The sequence below is a fragment of the Ochotona curzoniae genome, unplaced genomic scaffold, assembly GCF_017591425.1.
Source record: "Ochotona curzoniae isolate NIBS_2020 unplaced genomic scaffold, NIBS_Ocur_1.0 scaffold_3208, whole genome shotgun sequence".
NCBI lineage: Eukaryota > Metazoa > Chordata > Mammalia > Lagomorpha > Ochotonidae > Ochotona > Ochotona curzoniae.
Window position 1 is genome coordinate 32,447,286 of NW_024467106.1, and position 19,881 is coordinate 32,467,166.

The 19,881-nt window shown below is 46.9% G+C and overlaps 1 protein-coding gene across 2 annotated transcripts; it reads left to right on the forward strand.

Annotated features, from left to right (window-relative positions):
• The first annotated feature begins 30 nt into the window (after nt 1-30).
• Nucleotides 31-18,426, forward strand: CUNH9orf24 (chromosome unknown C9orf24 homolog). 2 transcript variants are annotated; one of them, XM_040962906.1, is made up of 7 exons: nt 31-304; nt 12,493-12,637; nt 15,272-15,387; nt 16,598-16,673; nt 16,870-17,107; nt 17,680-17,766; nt 18,267-18,426. In XM_040962906.1, exons 1-7 carry the CDS (start codon nt 170-172, stop codon nt 18,370-18,372), a joined length of 903 nt encoding a protein of 300 aa, XP_040818840.1. In that variant the 5' UTR covers nt 31-169; the 3' UTR covers nt 18,373-18,426. The 2 variants fall into 2 exon arrangements, with proteins under 2 accessions (XP_040818840.1, XP_040818841.1); XM_040962907.1 differs by lacking the exon at nt 16,870-17,107.
• The last annotated feature ends 1,455 nt before the right edge of the window (nt 18,427-19,881 follow it).

The following is a 19,881-nucleotide window of genomic DNA, read 5'->3' on the forward strand; positions in this document are numbered from 1 at the left end:
GGTGTGAGAAGGAAGGCTGTGGGGGAGGAAAGCTGAAGAATCCTCCACAGGAGGGGGTCACAGAAGCTAGGACCTGCCAGGCTGGAGGTGTGGGGGAAGAGGTGGTCACTGATGCCCAGCAAGGGCCCTTGGTAGGTAGAACCCACCACAGAATCTCCAAGACACCACCATGTACCTCTTCTCCCGGAAGACCAAGACCCCCATCAGCACCTACACTGACTCCTACAGGGCCCCTACATCCATCAAGGAGGTCTATAAGGACCCACCTCTGTGGGCCTGGGAGGCCAACAAATTTGTGACCAGGGTAAGTGGAGATTTGGGGAGGGGCAGGCCAGAATCTATGGCCACTTGTAATTGCGTGACCAGCAATATGAGGTTGTTGTATGTTAATATTTGTAGCTTTGTGTTTTTACTTCATTCACCTAGGCATGGACTTCACAATGATATATAAAATAATACAAGATCTTGACCTCATAGAATGACATCAGGGTAAGAGGGAGAGATAAACAAGAAATATGAATTTTTTAATCAAATGCTACAAAGAAAATAGAGTAATAGAGCTACTTTGAGAGTCCATGTAAGGCCTCTTCTCAAGATGACATTGACTTGCGGCTAGAAAGATGAGAGAGAACTAATCACTTGAAGAGCTGCAAGTTCCCTGGTGATTAGAAAGGCTAGAAAATATCCTACAGGAATGCCTTTATGCATGCATATCACAATATCTAGGGATCTGCGTGTCTGTGTCTGAAGATGGATGACTAGGAGGGTCTGTGCAGCTTTCACAAAAAGAGGACATTTGGGATGCCTGTGACTGCCTAAGAAAGTCCATCCGGGTATACCAGTAACAACACTCTGCTGAGTATCTTCTTGCATAAGGATGCCAAAAGGAAGGACCACAGCCTGCTTCTATGGAGGATGCAGCGAACAAGTGAACAAAGAAAGGCCCCCAGTATGGAACGGACCCCAACAGTGGCAAGTGCTACGAGGCTAGCCAGAAGGGGGAGCGCTCTGCAGAGCTGAAATGCAGGCCTACAGAGTGACCCAGCAGAGGAGGCTTCTCACAAAACCAAGTTGGCAGAGAAGACAGGCTGGAGGGAGGAGGGGGCAGGGCAAGGTGAGGATTTAGCCACAGAACTATCGCTCCAGGCCCAGGAAAGAATTTTTTCTTTAAATATTTATTTATTCAAGCACCAGGATCCCATATGGGCACTGGCTTGTGTCTCAGCTGTTCCACTTCCCATCCAGCTCCCTGCTTGTGGCCTGGGAAAGCAGCAGAGGGTGGTCCAAAGTCTTGGGACCCTGCTCCCACATGGGAAACCTGGAAGAAATTCCTGGCTCCCAGCTTCACATTGGCTTAGCACCAGTTGTTGTGGCTACTTGGAGAGTGAACCAGCAGATGGAAATTTTTTTCTCTGTCTTTCTGTAGATCTGCTTTTCCAATAAAAATGGTCTTTGGAAAGTCAGATTTACAGAGAGAAAGAGACAGAGAAAGACCTTCCATCCGCTGGCTCACTTTTTAAATAGCCAATCCAAAGCCAGGTACCAGGAGCCTCCTCCAAGTCTCCATGCAGGTGCAGGTCCCAAGGACTTGGGCCATCCTCCACTGCCTTCTCAGACCCCAAGCAAGGAGCTGGATGGGAGGTAGAGCTACCAGGACATGAACCAGCGCCCATATTGGATGTTGGCACTTGTAGGTAGAGGATTAGCGCGCAGAGTCACAGTGCTGACCCCCCATAAAAGGAAAGAATTAAAGATCACAAATCTTGCTTTCCAACTGGAGATAAGAAGAGGGAAGGATTACTCCTGGGTTCTGGCCACTGGAGGTATGACACTGATACCTACTGAGATTTGGCATACAAGATTAGAAATTTGGGGTTCATTTAAGGAGAAAAGCATTTGAGGCTCTTAAGGAAAATACGTGGGTGGTTAAGTCCACTTACCTGAGGCAAAGGAAAGCAGTCTGGACTACAGATACGAAGTGGTTGTTGAAGCACTAGGACTGACTGAGATTGTCAAAAAAGAATGAGAAAATGACCAAAGACAGAACTTTGGACAATATAATTTTTAAGAAAGGCCACTTTTAATGAAAGGAACCAGAGAATTATGTTCAAAGATATAAAAAGACAATAAAAGAAGCAGCTAGTAAAGACATTATTATTATGAAGATTTATTTATTTTTATTGGAAAATTAGATTTACGGAGGAGAAACAGAAAGATCCTTCCACTGATTCACTGCCCAAGTGACCACCATGGCCAGAGCTGAGCTGATCCAAAACCAGGAGCCAAGAGCTTCTTCTCCATCACATGTGCAGGTCCCAAGGCTCTGGGCCATCCTATGCTGCTTTCCCAGGCCACAAGCAGGAAGCTGGATGGGAAGTGGAGCTGCCATGACATGAACCAATGCCAACAAGGGATCCCAGCACATGCAAGACAGGTAGTTAGCCACTAGGGCCATCATGCCAGGCCCAGCATTGTTATTTTTAAAGATTTATTTTTTGAGAGGCGGGGTGAAAGGGCTGGGGTAGAGGAGAATGCAAGAAGAGAATATTTTGTACACTAGTTCACCTCTGCTAACTTCTGCAGCAACCAGGGCTGGGCCAGGCCAAAGCCAGCATCCCAGAACTTGGTCCAGGTCTCCCACAAGCAGCAGCAGCCCAAGTGCTTGAAGCATCTCTGCTTTCCCAGGCACATTAGCAAGGAGCTGCATCAGAAACGGAGCAACCAGGACTTAAACTGGCTCAGCTATGGGATACCAGTATAACACACAGTAGCTTAAGCCTATGCACCACAGCACCAGTCCTAAGCATCGATAGATGGAGGTTGGTGTCAAGTGTTGCCGACACAAAAAGGGACTTCTTGGATGGTGTAACTCTTGGTAACCTGACCAGACAACTTCAATGCCTGGAGAGCAGTGAAAGGTAGGTAGCAGAGAGATTACGAATGAAGGAAAGATTTCTGCTCAGGTTGAGAAATGCTGCAGGGCACTTCTACTCCAAAACAACTAAATACTACATAAAAATTAAATTGTATTTTGTTTTGGACTTTCATGGTGGTGAGTGGTAAGTATAATTACAAGACCAGTTTGCTTCAAGGTCAGTGCCCAAATCAGCACTACAAGCAGAAGTGGTTGTCTTCAACTGGCTGAAGTGTGGAGGAACTAAATCTGGAAATTCTAAACTGATTCAGAAAGTTCAATATCTCTGGCTGTTTCTCTTTCACACACACAGATTAAATGTGGTGATGGCAGATTGCCTCGGTGAAGGTTCCAAGGCAACCTTCAGAGTAAGATCAAGCAAACGTGAGCTTGAAATAAATTGAAGAAATAAATTGAAGAAAACAAAACACCATATTAGGGAATTAATGGAACCAACAAACTTAAAAAACCCAAGGACTTCAGACATCAATAGTATCAGTTAACAGAAAATATGATTTTTTTAAAAAAAATGTGAAATTGATTTTAAGCAAAAAATAAATTTTAAATGAGCAAATTTTTTAAAAGAACAAAATTTTGAAATGAAAAATATGTCTGTTAAAACCAAAACTTCAATAAATGAGTTAAAAAGCAGTTCAAACATGGCTGGAAAATATTAATGAAATGAAACATAGATTGAGATAACTTCCTCAGATGCAGCAGAGACAAACTGGAAAATATATATTTTAAGAAACCACTATGAAAGAATGAAAGGTTCTCCACATATGTAATTGGAGTCCTGGAAGGAAAAAAGTTAGAGAAAGGCATTCTCTAAGGATAAAAGGGCTCAAAACTTTCCAGAACCAATGAAATACATGAATCCACGGATACGGAAAAAAGAAAAGAAATTCCCCGTTAAGTATCTCACAGTGAAACTGCAGAACACTCATTAAGAAATTACCTTGAAAGCAGAAAAAGAGAAAATATTTTCAAGGTGTCATCCTTTCAAGAAAAAGAAAAAAATGCAAACACATTTTCAGGCAAACAAAAACTGAAATGTTGACGCCATTAGCTCTAAAGGGACTTTGAAGGATATACTTAAGGGAGAAGAAAAATAGCCATGTAAGGAAGGCCTGGGCTGCAAGAAGGAATGGGGAGAAACTAACGACAGACTCAGGTAAATTTCAGAAAATCTTATTAAAAATCTGTTTTAATTTTAAAGGAAAGAACTAAAATGATAGAAAACAATATGGTTGAAAGAGGAAACAGTTAACATGTCCCAAGATCCTTCCATTGTTCTAAAAAGGGTATCAGATAATATAGATTGTAATTTCAACTAGCTAAAAACTAGATTTCTCCTCCGGAATTCCCTTCCCTCTGTGGCTCCCAATTGACAGCAAAAGTTCTAACAGATTTGGAACATGAATGAACAAACATACATTGTTACCTGCTATAAAGGTTGGCACAGGGTACTAGGCACAGGGGAGCTTATGTGTAGCCTTGTTGATTCTGCAGTTTCCCTTATTGACATAGGGCAGCATCCAACTACAGCTCCTTCAGTCCCAGCTGGGCTTCCTCCTTCCGCTCCTCTGGGGCCTGGGCTAGATATGTGTGCATCCCATGGCAAAGGGCACCAGCTTCTCCCAAGGAAAGCACATTGTGAGAACTGGAGGCAATGAGACAGATGCAGGTTCCAGCTTGTCCTTGCTCTTTCCCAAGAGGCATGCAGAAATACTAACTGGTTCCTGCAATGATATAAAGTCTAACCCCTAAAATGAGTGTCTTAGATTGTATGACTCATAAAGGTTTTGCTTTCTAATACTTTACTTTGATCCAGAGACTGATAACAGACACAATAACAAAAAGCTGAGTGAGTGAATAAAGAACAAAAAGGACTTTCAAGATAAATGCAAGCAAAGATTCTTTAGGTGGAGAACTACATAAATGATGCAAAGTTTTAACCCTGTAAGAAGATATTACACTTCTAAATTTGTATTGACCAGGTCTGGTGTTCAACTTGCTAATCTTCCACCTCCATGCCCTGGGATCCCATATGGGCACCAGTTCATGTCCCAGCTGTTCCACTCCTGTTGCAGCTTCCTGCTTGTGGCCTGGAAAAGCAGTTGAGGATGGCCCAAAGCCTTGGGACCCTGCTCATCTGAGAGACCCAGAGGAGGCTCGTGGCTTCAGATTGGCTCAGCTCCAGCCATTATGGCCACTTGCAGAGTGAACCGGTAATGGAAGATCCTTTCTCTCTGTCTCTCCTTCTCTCTGCAAAAGCTACCTTTCCAATAAAAATAAATCTTTTTTTTTTTAATTACAAAAGCATATATACAGAGAGGAGGAGAGACAGAGAAAGATCTTCCCTCCGATGATTCACTCCCCAAGTGAGCGCAACGGCCGATGCTATGCCAATCCGAAGCCAAGATTCAGGAACTTCTTCCGGGTATCCCACACGGGTGCAGGGTCCCAAAGCTTTGGGCCGTCCTCAATTGCTTTCCCAGGCCACAAGCAGTGAGCTGGATGGGAAGTGGAGCTGCAGGGATTAGAACCGGCATCCATATGGGATCCCGGCACGTTCAAGGCAAGGTCTTTTTTTTTTTAAAAGATTTATTTTTATTATTTTTTTTTATTGGAAAGGCGGATATACAGAGAGGAGAGACAGAGAGGAAGATCTTCCGTCCGATGATTCACTCCCCAAGTGAGCGCAACAGCCGATGCTATGCCGATCCGAAGCCAGGAGCCTCTTCCAGGTCTCCCACGCGGGTGCAGGTTCCCAAAGCTTTGGGCCGTCCTCGACTGCTTTCCCAGGCCACAAGCAGGGAGCTGGAAGGGAAGCGGGGCTGCCGGGATTAGAACTGGCGCCCATATGGGATCCCGGGCGTGCAAGGCGAGGACCTTAACCACTGCGCCACCGCTCCAGGGCCCCAAGGCAAGGTCTTTAGCCGCTATGCCACGCCACCAGGCCCAAAAATAAATCTTTAAAATAAATAAATAAATTTGTATTGACCTAATAGAACTACTAAGAAAAACTGAAAAAATCCAAAACAAGCTACATTTTTGCAGGTTAAACAAATCCTGCATAAATACATACACACATATATACATAGTAAAATCCTAAAAAACTTGAAAACATCATAAATACACTTGATTTACTAAACATCAATACAATTCTGAACCCAACAAATGCAGATTCAAGCACACAGGAATTGCTATAAAAACTAAACAGTGGGTCTTGAAACAAATCTTAGCAGAATTCAGACTGACATTCTATAAAGCAACTGTTGTTAGTGTCAATGTGCTCACTGTATCATATACTTCAATGCACTTGTACACTTTAAAGCAAAATACATCAAAAGTACCATAATAAGTAATAAATCAAAACAGAAATGTTAAAAATGCTCAGAACTGGGGCTGGTGCAGTAGCACAGCCAGTTAATCCTCTGATTGCCAGCACTGGAATTCTATATGAGCACTAGTTCACAGCCTGGCTGCTCCATTTCCAGTCCAACTGCCTGCTTCTGGCCTGGGAAAGCAGTAGAGGATGGCTCAAGCCCTTTGGCTCCTGCAGCCACTTGGGAGACCTGGAAGCTCCTGACGCCCAGCTTTGGTTTAGCTCTCCTGTAGCTGTTACTTCCATTTAAGGAATGAACCAGTGGATGAAAAACTTCTCTGTCTTTCCTTCTCTCAGAGAAACCTGCCTTTCAAATACAAGTAAATCTTTTTTATTTTTTTAAAGATTTATTTTTATTATTTTTTATTGGAAAAGCGGATATACAGAGAGGAGAGACAGAGAGGAAGATCTTCCGTCCGATGATTCACTCCCCAAGTGAGCGCAACAGCCGATGCTATGCCGATCCGAAGCCAGGAGCCTCTTCCTGGTCTCCCACGCGGGTGCAGGTTCCCAAAGCTTTGGGCCGTCCTCGACTGCTTTCCCGGGCCACAGGCAGGGAGCTGGATGGGAAGAGGGGCTGCCGGGATTAGAACCGGCGCCCATATGGGATCCCGGGCGTGCAAGGCAAGGACCTTAACCACTGGAGCCACTGCGCCGGGCCCAATCTTTTTTTTTTTTTTAATATGTTCAGAAATGAAAAAGACCACATATCAAAACTGACAAAGCATAACAAAGGTCAGGGAGGAAAACCTAAGTATGTATTCTGAGCAAATAGAAAGCTGAAACATGAATGAGGAAAGACATCCAACAAATTAGGGGAGGAAAAAAAGCAGAATAAATGAAAAAAAAAATAGTAATAGAGGTTATTATAGCAAGATGAAAAGCTAACCTAGAAACCAAAGATTCAACAAGGCCAACAGTCAAGGTGTTTCTTTGATAAGGCTTACAAGACACAAATCTCTTCAGATTAACCAAGAAAATATGAATGAAAGAAGGGTCTAACCATGGGTCTAAAAGAAAAAGAAGATAGAGCCCGGCGCTGTGGCCTAGCAGCTAAAGTCCTCGCCTTGAACGCGCCAGGATCCCATATGGATACCAGTTCTAATCCCTGCAGCTCCACTTCCCATCCAGCTCCCTGCTTGTGGCCTGGGAAAGCAATTGAGGACGGCCCAAAGCTCTGGGACCCTACACCCACATGGGAAACCTGGAAGAGGTTCCTGGATCCTGGCTTTGGATCGGCATAGCATCAGCCATTGCGCTCACTTGGGGAAAGAATCATCAGAGGGAAGATCTTCCTCTCTGTCTCTCCTCCTCTCTGTATATCTGACTTTCCAATAAAATAAATCTTTAAAAAAAAAGTATAAAAAAAAAGAAAAAGAAGATAGCACAATAATTTTCTCAACAAATGTATACTAACAAAATTGAAAGCCAACTAATATTAGAAAAGGTAAAATTACCAGTTCTAGAAGAATTAGAAAAAGCTGAATGCTCCAATTACAATGACAGTAAACCAATAATTTTTAATTTCCCAAAGAAAATATATAGTATGAAAAATTAAGGCTTCCTCAGTTCTTTACTGAAATGCCTGCCTGGTCAGGGAGCCACATGGGAAGTGAAACAGCTGAGACACAAACCGGCGCCTATACGGGATCCCAGTGCGCGCAAGGTGAGGAGCCACTGAGCCATCACGCCAGGCCCATGAACTCTTCATTATTTCTCTTCATTAAACTTTGCTAGCATGCTTACTGTTAAAAATGAGAAACTAAGAGAAAGGAGGAAAGGAGAGAAATAAAATAACTAGACAATCATGTCTCTATAATGTTCAAGAAACAGTACTTCAATCTTCTAGATAAAAGGAGAAAAGAGGATGCTTCCCAGCTCATTCTGTGAAGCCAGGTCACCCTTGATGAAAAATTGGGCAAGAATAGGGCCCGGCTCTGAAGCCTAGTGCCTATAGCACTTGCCTTGCACACAGCAGGATCCCAAATGGGCGCTGGTGTGTATCTCGGCTACTCCACTTCCCATCCAGTTCCCTGCTTGTGGCCTGGGAAAGTGATAAAGGATGGCCCAAAGCCTTGGAACCCTGCACCCATCTGGGAGACCCAGAAGAAGCTCCTGGCTCCTAGCTTCAGATGGGCTCAACTCTGGCGATTGTGACCACTTGGGGAGTGAACAAACAGATGGAAGATCTTTTTTCTCTTTCTCTCTGCAAACTCTGCCTGTCCAATAAAAATAAATAAATCTTTTAAAAGGTTATAAAAAAAAAACCCTAAGCAATAACAGCATAAGAAAATTATACATAAGTATAAAAGCCAAAATTCTAAGTGAATATTATTAGCAAACTATATCCAGCACTGTGTAAAAATGATTCATGATGGTTAAGTTGTATTTATTTCATAAATGCAAAGCAGGCTTAACATTAGAAAAATATAATTTATCATGTTAACATATCTAAAGAGAGAGCTACAAGATAATTTTAATTATTCAGAAATAAAATAGGCATGAGAAATCTTTTTGGGGTGATGGCACTATTATAGGGATTGTGAAACAATTGTAGAATTCTTTTTTTAAAAGATTTATTTATTTTTATTACAAAGTCAAACATATGAGAGAGGAGGAGAGACAGAGAGGAAGATCTTCCATCAGATGATTCAGTCCCCAAGTGCGCATAACAGCCAAAGCTGAGCTGATCCAAAGTAGCAGCCAGGAGCTCTTCCAGGTCTCCCACACAAATGTAGGGTCCCAAGACTTTGGGCCATCCTCTACTACTTTCCCAGGCTATAAGCAGGAAGCTGGGTGGGAAGCAGAACTGCCAGGATTAGAACCGGCATCCATGTGGGATCCAAGATGTTCAAGGTGAGGACTTTAGCCGCTAGGTCACGCCAGGCCCTGTAGAATTCTACAATTGTAGAATTGTACAATTGTAAATTGTAGAACAATTCTATAAACTTACTAAGAATCCTTGAATTATATGCAATAGTGAACTTTAAGGAATGTAAACTATACTTCAATAAAGGTATTTTAAAAAACACAGAAATAGAAGGCTTCCCTAACTTGTTTGAAGATATATGCACCAAATGTATAAAACCAGCATCATTGTGATTGGTTATACGGTAAAAGCATTCTGTTTAAAATGGATAACAAGGCAGCAATGTTCACTATCATGACTTCTATTCACCATTGCACTGGAAGTTCCAGGCAGGGAAAAGAAGAAATATGGGCTGGCATTTAGGCCACTGCCTGGGATGACTGCATTCCTTAGGGGCTCTGAATAGAGTCCCTGCTGCTGGCTTCTATCACAGCTCCCTGCTATTGCTTCAGAATCCTGGCTTAGCCTCGCTAAGCCTCAGCCATTTCAGTCCTTTGGGGAGTGAAACAGCAGATGGAAGAGCCCTCCCTCCCTTCCCCTTTGTAGCTCCATCTTTCAAATATATGAAACAAATCTCTAAAAACGAACAAACAAAACTCATTATCTATAAACTATTAAATTGGAGAATTTAGAAAGTTGGGCAAATGTCTAAAGAGTTATCTATTTTGTTTTGATAGGCAGAGAGGCAGAGAAGGAAAGATAGGAAGAGGGAGAGGGTAGCTCTGCCATCTGCTGGTTCACCACCCAAATGGCTGCCATATCAGGAACTCGGACCAAGCCAAAGCCAAGAGCTAAGAACTCCATTTGGGCGGAAGCCCAAGCACTTGGGTAGCATCTTCCACTGCTTTTCCAGGTGCATTACCAGGGAGCTGGACTGGAAGGGAGCAACTGAGAATCAAATGAGTGCTCCAGTATGTGGTGCCATTGTTGCCAGTGCCATAAGCAGCAGTTGAGCCTGCTACACCACAATGCTGATCCCTTAGGAGGCATCATTTTTTAAAAATATACATCATTTTAGTAATTTTAAAGGATGTTAAATGGGAATAAGTTAACAATGTATATAAAATAATGTAGATATCGAAATTTTTATTGAATGTTTTCAAAAAGTACCTATATCAAATGGAGAGATTTACTACACTCATGGATAGAAGGAATTAGTATCATAAAGAGAGAAGGAGAAATAAAAAGGTCTTACATCTGGTGGTTCACTCCCCAGATGGCCGCCAGAGCTAAGGTGATCTGATGCCAGTAGCCAGGAATTTCTTTCTGTTCTTCCATGCAGGTACAGGATTCCAAGACTTTGGGCCATGCTCTACTGCTTTCCCAAGCTACAGGCAGAGAGCTGGGTGGGAAGTGGGGCAGCCAGAACATGGCCTATATGCAATGTCAATACTTAAAGACAGAGGATTAGCCATTGCACTGGCCCCAAAATAAATCTTAAAATAAATAAAGGTAGCACAAACAAAGATTTGCAACATGTAGTATTTTTCATTGAGGATTATGGTATACAATAAAACACAATAATTCTCTGAGTTAACATCAAACACAAATGTTTTGGCTCCCTCCTGGAATCTCTCTAAAACTACAGCAAGAGGATATTTAAGACATAAACTTACAATGAGAAGGAAGGGACAATGGCAAAAAAATTTCAAACACTGGAACTATGACAAGTAGGTAGTAACTGACAACAGATTTGAGAAAGCCGAACCAAAGCCAGCAGCAAGAAATTCAATACATAATTCACCTCCAAACTGTACAGTTTCCAAAACGTTCAGGAATTGGTAATCCCAGTCTTCTGCAGAACTGAAAACCAGCCAGGACCAAGGCTAAAAGAAGGATTATTGGAAAGCTTATTTAAGAAGGCACTAAACCCACGAATCTCCCTTCTAGTCCATGCCAGAGGGTGAGTGCCTGTGTCCATTAGAGGTTAGTGTTTGGAAAGAAGCTAGGGGCCAAGGCTGCAAGATGAGGGCTGCTGTCAAACTGAAAACAAGTGAACCACCGTCCCGCGGGATTGTGAGAGCCCCTCGCTCTTTCCCTGCACTTGATTCTCAGACTACTGGCAGCTAATCATCACCCTTGGGCCAAAGACCGAGAGTATCTTTTACAGAATCTGATGAGCACAAGAGGAAAAGACCTGCAGATAATAATGTCAGCGTTTGTAGGAGAGAAAAACACATAGTGCAATGACATCATCCTACAGGGACACTTGGGTTGACAAAGGCCACCTGCAGCTCAAAGCCTCCACTATACTTCCACCCCATGAGCAGACAGCTGCAGTCAGCTGAGCAAAGCCTCCAACAGAAAAGCTGATGCTTCCACAAGACTGCATTTGCACTGGGAGTCCACATGTGCATTTCACTGTTTAGTGTATGACCAGGTTATATTTGTGTACATACATATGGATATCTGTGTGTGTGTGCATGTGTGTGGCAGCTCAGGGAAGTGCTTCTGTACTCACTCTCACATGTTCTGCCCTTTACCAAAATGGGAGTATGACTGACTGCACAGGATCAGCTGGGCACAGGGGATCCCAGAAACCCCTGAGCTGAATGGTTTCAGGGTAGATAGGGCATCAAGAGGTATCAAGGTCTCAGCCCTGGACCAAAGAAACTTTTTAAAATCATGGAAGCAAGTGTTGGGGGGCATCCCCAAGCCAGCACCTCACCGCCCATTATGAGGGAAACCTTTCTGGTGTACCTGACTTGGCTGACTGTTTACAGAGACCTATGGGCCCACAACTGCCCTTGGTTGAAGACAAGGGAATCTAGAAAGGTGAAGACTTGAACTGGGCCACATCAGATCTAGCCAAACAAGGAGTAAAAGGATTGGATTAGGTAAACTTCTAGAAGAAAGACCCAGGACCTAGACCAAGAACAAGACAAAGGTCAAGATAAGGACGAAGAGCAGGGGGTTGGGTGAAGGTCAAGGGTCATAGTCAGAGCCACAGCAGAATCAGGATCAGAGTTTAGGGACTTCGGTTTTAAAATAAGAGCCTTATTCTTCAGCCCCTTCAAGGTGCCAGATTCCAAGACAGGCCTCCCTCCTGCAAGAGGTAGCCTTTCCTGTGACAGCATGAGGCTGGCTACCACTCCTGGCTTTGGATGGAAAGGAATAAGAGAGAAAGAGAGAGAGAGAAAGAATCCAACTGTGCAAGGAACTGTGCAAGGGAAAGGCTGACCTGAGAGTCCATCTTGCACAGCCAAGGGGGTTTGGGGAGCCACCTGGGCTGTTAAGAAGAACTGGATCCAGGTCCAGTGAGGCTCCAGGGATGAGATCTCTCCACATCTACTTCCTCTTATTCTCTCCCCTGCCCAGGGTTTGACTCACACCACTGAGCGTGACATGGATCCTGATGCCCTGCACAAGATGGCCAAATGTAATAACCAGGACTACACTTACAAGAGTTCCATACTGGGACACCCCTATTTGCCTGAGAAGTACTGGCTATCTCAATATGATGGTAAGACCCTCATCCCTCCCCCATCTCTGACCCCAACAAAAGCCTCAACGATGAGCTCCAGCCTGAATCAGACTTGGACCATGACCTCCATTCTGATCCTATAATAACTCCTAACTTCACCCATGACACTAAACATCTGCCCTTACCACTCTAGCCTAGCCACCCACCTACTGACCCAACCCTGCCCCGGAAGAAACAACCTGGGTCCTGATTTTGGGGGAGCTTCTTGTCTAGGGGTGGGGGGGGTGGGTCAGAAGAAACCAGAATCTCAGCCTTAAAGAGATGGAGAGACTGTCTTCCGTCCCAGACAAATCCCTCCAGGTGTCATCCCCACCCCATTCCATCAACTTTCCCTCTTTTGCATCTCTCTGCCCCACCAAACATCTTTCCTGTCAGTCAATCCCTTTCTCCGATTTCTTCATGCCTAAAAATCCCTTCCTTACTCCTCTCCTTCACCACCAAGATTTTCCAAAAATGGTCTGCCCTCCTGACACCCCATCAGGAATCAGCTTTCTCATTTGGCTAGCTGTTCGCGCTATCTCCTTGGACATTCCCAAGGAACAGAGGCTTGTAATAGTCAAAAAGTGTCCCCTCCATCTTACACAACAACCAACATGACAAGTACTTATTGAATGAACTGATCATTCCCAATTGAAGTTGGGAGGACGTCTGCATATCCTACACTCAAACCCTCCAAGTGACCTTGTGTAGTTCTGCATCTGCATATCCTACACTCAGTCTCTCCAGGTGACCGTGTGTAGGTCTGACCACCCAATCCACGGGACCTTCAGTTTTTTCCCTAGCAGACCTGTCCTGTACATTTCATTCAGCCCCAAATTCTCCACATCTGGAAACTGCTTCCTTCTCTCATCTCTCACTTTCTTGGGTCTTGTGCATCACCTATGGATACATGGTTTCATCTAAGTATCATCTTTTTTCCCCTTCTATTTTATTTTTAATTTTATGTTACAATTCCATAGGCTCTGGGATTTCCCTCATTCCTTCTCCAAATTCCCTCCCCCTTGGGTGTCATCTTGAACCCTCTTTTCTCCTTGCTCATCTCTCCAGGCCATTTTACCTAGCCCTCTCCTGGCTGCAGTTACTGACAGCTCCATGTCTTTATGGCCAGCATTGACTCCATACCAGAAGTCCACGCTCTCTCATCTGATTATGGTCACATTTACCTGGATATCTCCCAACACCTCAAATTTAATCTGTCTGACCCACCAGATCCCAAGATCCCACCTCCTCCCCCACCACACCTGCTCATCCTCCAGGGTATCTTTCATGCTGTCTCTCACACGTTCTCTCAGACTTTGGGAGAGTAGAAGGTGGGAAACCTTGTAAGACTGGCTTCAGTGACCGTGGAAGTTTTCTTTTTAAAGATTTATTATTTGGACTATATTCTGCCAGCTCTGCTTTTAAACCAGATAAATTCAACCCCAAGAAACGGTTGAATTTATCTGGCCAGTAAGATGCTGGACTGTATGCATGATGCATGCTTGCAATGAAAGACGCATGACTGGATTTGAACTGTAATACTGCAATAAGGTGAAGTAATCCACCATGGGGGGAGGGTACAGGGAAGGGTTGGGGGAACCTCAGAGCCTATGAAACGATGTCATAAAATGAAATAAATAAAAAAGATTTATCATTTATTTCTTATTTAAAGGTAGAATTACAGAGACATAGCAGGAGAGAAGTCTTTCAATCTACTGGTTCACCCCCTAAATATCCACTACGGCTGGGGCTAGACCAGGCTGAAGCCAGGAGCCAAATGCTTCTTCCAGGTCTCCCATGTGGGGACAGGGGCCCAAGCAGCTGGCTCATCCTCTGCTGCTTCTCCCAGAAGCAGAAGGGGAACAGTCAGGATTGGAACCAGAACCCATATGGGATGTCAGTGCTGGAGGCTGAGGCTTATTGCACTAATCCACAGCACCAGCCCTGACTGTGGAGGTTTTAAGTAGGAAATTTGTTTTGGACAAATTTTCAATCTTGAAAAAGTACTGCAGCTTCTGTGTTGAAGTTGGATTATAGGAATTCAACAAAGCAAAGGGCCTGGTATGCTAATTGCAGCAACTTTTTACATACCAAGCACTGTTCTAAATTTTATATATATATATAAATATATGTATATATATATATACACACATCTTCATATAAACTGCATAACAACCTTATTGCCCCACATTTTAATGCTGAGGGAAATTAAGTTGGTCAAGGTGAAACCAACTTAACAGTTAACAAGTTACAGAACTGAAGTTTAAACCCAGGCTATTTACAGAGCCTCTGTTAACAATGACACTGTGTTGTCTCCTGGTTAAGGCACTGCTGAGATTTGGGATACAGGAAGAGGAGACAGTCACAAAGAGCCTGGGTGTGGAAGGTGATTCACAAAAGGTGGAGCCAAGCTAAAAAGTGACCCGTGCAAGAGAAGGGACATGGCTGAAGTGGGACATGAGCTGCACCCTAGAGTCAAAAACAGACGGGGGCTTGGGAATTGGCCTGAAGGAGGCCAGGGCCAGGATTCCTCTGTGCCAGGGCCCAAAGGAAAAACACTTAAGACGTCCCAGATTCCTGAGGTGAAGTCCCAAATAACACCGAGTATGTGACATCTCCATCTCTGTGATCAAGCAGATAGATGCAGCCCATGCTACCTGAGCAGTGACCGTTACAACACGTGGAGAACGCCACCTTACCACAGCAGCTACTGGAACAAGTACACCAGCTGCCTTCCCCGGCTGCCCAAGGTATGCACTGCACACAACAGACACTTACACCCCGCCTCTCCCAAACCACAGAAGCTGCTGTTCCACCATTAGCCCCTAATTCCTTTTCCAATGACACAGGCCTTCTCCCCATCTGTGAAATAACAGTTGGTGTTGTCTAGCTAAAAAGGGAGCCCAGACTTGGGGCTTTGTTGGGTACCCTGTATCCCAATGTCTGCCTGGCCCTATGGAATTTTAACAAAGCTTGCCAAGCAACCCATCACATGGACTCCCCCCACCTCACTAGGTCTGCTGCTCTTCCCTGCCCTCCTTTGTGAGGTAGACAAGGACAGAGAGCAGGAGAGCAGAGCTATTCAGCACCAATACAGAACCAGGAGCATCTTCCACGGAGATCAGAGGGCCCCAGGCCCAGGCCCGAGGAGTCATGGCCGGAGCCAAAGCCAGAGCAGAGGTTCTTTTACAAGCTTATTTATTTGAAAGGCAGAGTTACAGAGAGGGAAGAGAGAGGGAATGGCGGGAAGGGGAGAGAGAGTGAGAGACAGAAGAGAGAAAGAGCTTCCATCTGCTAGTTCACTTCCCAAATGGCTGCAACAGCCAGGAGCTAGGCCAGGTGGAATTCAGGATCCCAGAGGACTCCATCAGCCCTCCCTCCCATGAGGGTAGCAGGGAACTCAGGCATTTGAACCAACTTCCACCATTTGGGTCTTCCAGAATCAACAGCAGGGAGCTGGATAGGAAGCTGTAGCAGCCAAGACTCGAACCAGCTATAGGATGCCAGGCCTTGCAAGGAGGGTTTAACACCACTGGTCCCAGAGACTAACTGTAAGGCAGATGGTTGGCCTCTGATAGGATTCCTTTATTATTGTTGTTGTTAGAACTTTCCCCAAGAATCCCACCCCCAGTTCCCTAGGGTAAACAATATGGAAAAGCCCCTGCTAGAGAGACACCACTACACAGCCATATAAACCCGGGAAAACGGGACAACTCAAGGAACAGACCAAAGCAGGACTGTCAGAGGACCAGGGCCAAGCCCTCTCCACCACTCCCGCCCCCAGAGGCGGAGTAAAAGTGTTGCCAGGCAACAACCCCTAACATTGGCGGCTAGAGGAGCTGCTGAGGGCCAAGGAAGGAGGCCGCCCTGAGGGCCTGTCTGGATGTTCTGGGAGGACCCCCAAAAAGGTGCAAGTCTTCCAGGTCAGAATATGATGTAGCTGATGTGCTGCACTTCCAGGAGGCCGGGACCGAGACGGCAGTTCGAGGAATGCCCTTGGAGTACCCTCCTAAACCTGAGCGGCTCAACGCCTACGGTAAAGGATGATGGGGCCAGGAGAGGAACCGGCAGTGAGAAGGGTGGGGAAGACCAAAAGACGGGCAGGACGAGGGCCTAGTACAGAGGGAGTCCTGGTGAGGGTGTAACCCTGTCTTTGTGTGTCTCCCCCCTTCCTTCCCCATCTCTGTGATGCACACACGCACACCCCGGGTTCGGGACCCGCCGCTGCACAGAGCGCGAAGTGGTGGTGAACATGCTGAACTCGCTGTCCCGGAACCAGCAAACGCCGCAGATCATGTCCCGATGCGGGTGTGTGGACCCGCTGCCTGGCCGCCTGCCCTACGTAGGTTACGAAAGCCCTTGCTCGGGCCGCCACTACTGTCTGCGCGGGATGGACTACTGCGCCGGCGGGGCGCCGTCCACGGAGCGCCGCCTGCGGCCCCTGTGTGCCGCCGAGCAGCCGACTGTAAGGTTCGCAGGGCTCGGCCCGCCTCGGCCGGCTCTCACCCCACGGCTGAGGCGGAGAGAGACCCCCAAGTCCCCCACCCTGCCCCTCGAGAACGGGGCTCGCGGTCTGCCTCGGGATCCGCAAGTCCTGAAGGAGGACACTTCCTACCTTAGTTACCCGATGCTCCAAGGATACAAGGCCTCACTGAGGAGGGTCGCGTGTTTTCTCAAAGATCCTCTCTTCCCTGGGCTTCTGGAACTCAAGGGGGGATCGCTGCCAGGGGCTAAGGACTAGGGAATGTTGAATCAGATTAGAGCTTCCTCGAAGCCCCGCGTGACCTTTAGGGGAGGGAGCCCATGCCCTCGGGGTTCTTGCTAACAGCAACAGGCTAACAGCTAACAGGTGTGCGCCACAGGAGGGCATCCCGTGGGCTCCTAGGTCCTCCTCAACTGATGAGGAGGACTTGTGGGAGGAGCGACGCTTCAACTGCAGTCTCGCCTCGCAAGGAGATCTCTGACACCCCAAGCGCCACTTGGGTGCTGGGGCAGGTATCCCAAGGTCTGACCACGCCCTGTCCACTGCTTGCTTCTTCCAGGGCTGTGTCACCCTACGACCACCGGCCCGGAATGGAATGTGCTGTTACAACTCTCCCGCCATCATATTACCCATGTCCGAACCTTAGGTAGGTCTGGCACTCACATGCCAGAGGCTAAACGAACTCTTGCCTGAGCAGAAGGCTGCTGTGGGTGGGTGAGGGGACAGTTGGGGTGGGTGCCAACCCCTGCAGCGCACTGACAAAAAGTGCCACCAGGGGGAGCCGGTGCCATGCCCAAGTCAAAGCTGGCAAGGAGCAGGAGGATCCCCAAAGAGGGCAAAGTGGCCGGTAGGGAGGGGTCATCATTGGTAGTGGACATACTGTGGTCCACAGCCAAGGGCATTGGGCTCAGGGCTTAGGAAAGGGGGAAGAAGTCCGTGTTAGGGAGCTGGTGCTGGGTATCAGAAACTAACAGGAGGGGCTGGGGGCTGGGGAAGGGGGGAGGAGTGGTTTTAGTCAATGTTAGAGCCCAGGGTCAGTGTTAGTAAGTAGCAAAACATCAAGATGAGAATAACATGGAGAAGTGCAGTCAGCTGTTGGCCCTGAGGATGAGAATCTGAAAGGGCTGATCCCGTGTCTCCTCACAGATGGGATACAAGTCACTTCAAGAAGACCGGTGGTGCCCAGAGAAACAACTTTGTTGTCCACCCTGAGTTTGTGTCTGAGAGCTATCCCAACTACCATTGCTGGTAAAGCCTGGGCTGGCCAGGTTAGGGGGGCAGAGCAAGAAATAAACTCTTGACTCCCCAAAAGGCTGCCTCCAGTGTCCTTAACCTGACCCAGTGCGGAAGTGGAGGGCTAGTCCCTCAGGCCCTTGGCAAAGCTGCCTTGACCAAGGGGCAGATTGCCAACATCACGCTGCCCACCAGCTCAGTGCTTGCCGAGTGCCCTCCTGGCACAGCAGCTTGGGCCCACCTCCCTTCCACCCACCCAGCGCCCCCTCCCATGAAGACCTCTCCAGCCAACATTTCCCCAAACTTAAATGCCCTCCTGCATCTCAGGGGACCCAGAGTCCTTCTTCCCACAGTCAAAGCCAACTCCCTACACCCAAGTCTCTTGACATCTACTCTCAACACCTATATCTCAGCCAATTCGACCCATCCCCCCAACACAGGACCCTTGCCACTGAAGGAGACCCCAGACATCATTGTGGAAAGTCTTATGACCCAAGAAATTTAAAAATGGCAAAAACAAAGCCTTGTTTCTTTGCCTTTCAAGGAGCAAAGCGGTGGGATATTCAGTATCTTTCTTCCTTCATTTAATATGTGCACCACCCTGAACTCCTGCCAGGGAAGCCATGCAGAGGAGCACAGGTACCCCTGGACGACGTCACGTGTCTCCAGCCTATGGCTCCAGGAGGGCAGGACCCTATAAATAACCAGGGAGCTGCAGGGGTGCAAAATTCTGAACAGAAACCCATCTTTTTGGGTCCTATTCCCAGACAACGCCAGTCTAGTGGAGGCAAGGAGTGGGGTGGGGTAAACAGCTTAAACCCCGGGACTGGTTGGGTTTCCAAGCGCTAGTTTCTGGGCTGGAAGAACTGCACCTGCCTTGGTCGCTGAGATCTCCCCTGAATGCAGCATACAGGGTCATTACACAGAAGGCCTCAGCTTGACCAAAGGAAGCCGTCCCAAAGACCAGAGTTGCGGCTCTCTACCTCTCGTACGCACCCTAAACCTGGCTTGGATTTGCAAGAAACCTGACTTTCTGCAGCTGCTGTTTCCTCCAGAACTACATTTCCCAGCTAGGAGGCCACGCAGGGGGAGGCGGGCCAGAGAAGCCAGGGGCAGAGCACAGAGCAGCGGGAGAGCGGCCAGGGCTAAGGGCGGGGCCTCGGGTCGGCGTGATGACATAGGAGGGGTCGCCTGCCAAGGGGCGGGCTGGACCCCCGAGAGGCCGGAGGAGAGACTGGACGGCTGGGGCGTGGCCAAGTATCCAGAGGCGGGGCCCGAAGAAGGGCTCCGCTCTGTGCAGAGCCTGGCAGCTGCGCCTACCCAGGCGCGGTGCAGCCCAAGTCCCGCTCTCATCAAAGGGGATCTGCGGGAAGCTCCCTTCACCCGCACTTCTGACGGGGCGTCCTTGCTGTCCGTGAGTGAGCCCAACGGGAGGACTTGGGGAGGGACAGAAGAGCTGCTGAAGAAGCACGCTCTCTGAACTTTGGCTCCTCCGGATTAGTGAGTAGAGCGAGCTTGGCCACCTGGG

Bases quoted from the DNA above. Each gene is read 5' to 3' on its own strand.
- CUNH9orf24 (XM_040962906.1), top strand. From the start codon at position 170: ATGTACCTCTTCTCCCGGAAGACCAAGACCCCCATCAGCACCTACACT. The intron at 305-12,492 runs GTAAGTGGAGAT...TCCCCTGCCCAG, and splicing joins CCAACAAATTTGTGACCAGG to GGTTTGACTCACACCACTGA. The intron at 17,767-18,266 runs GTAGGTCTGGCA...GTCTCCTCACAG, and splicing joins TACCCATGTCCGAACCTTAG to ATGGGATACAAGTCACTTCA.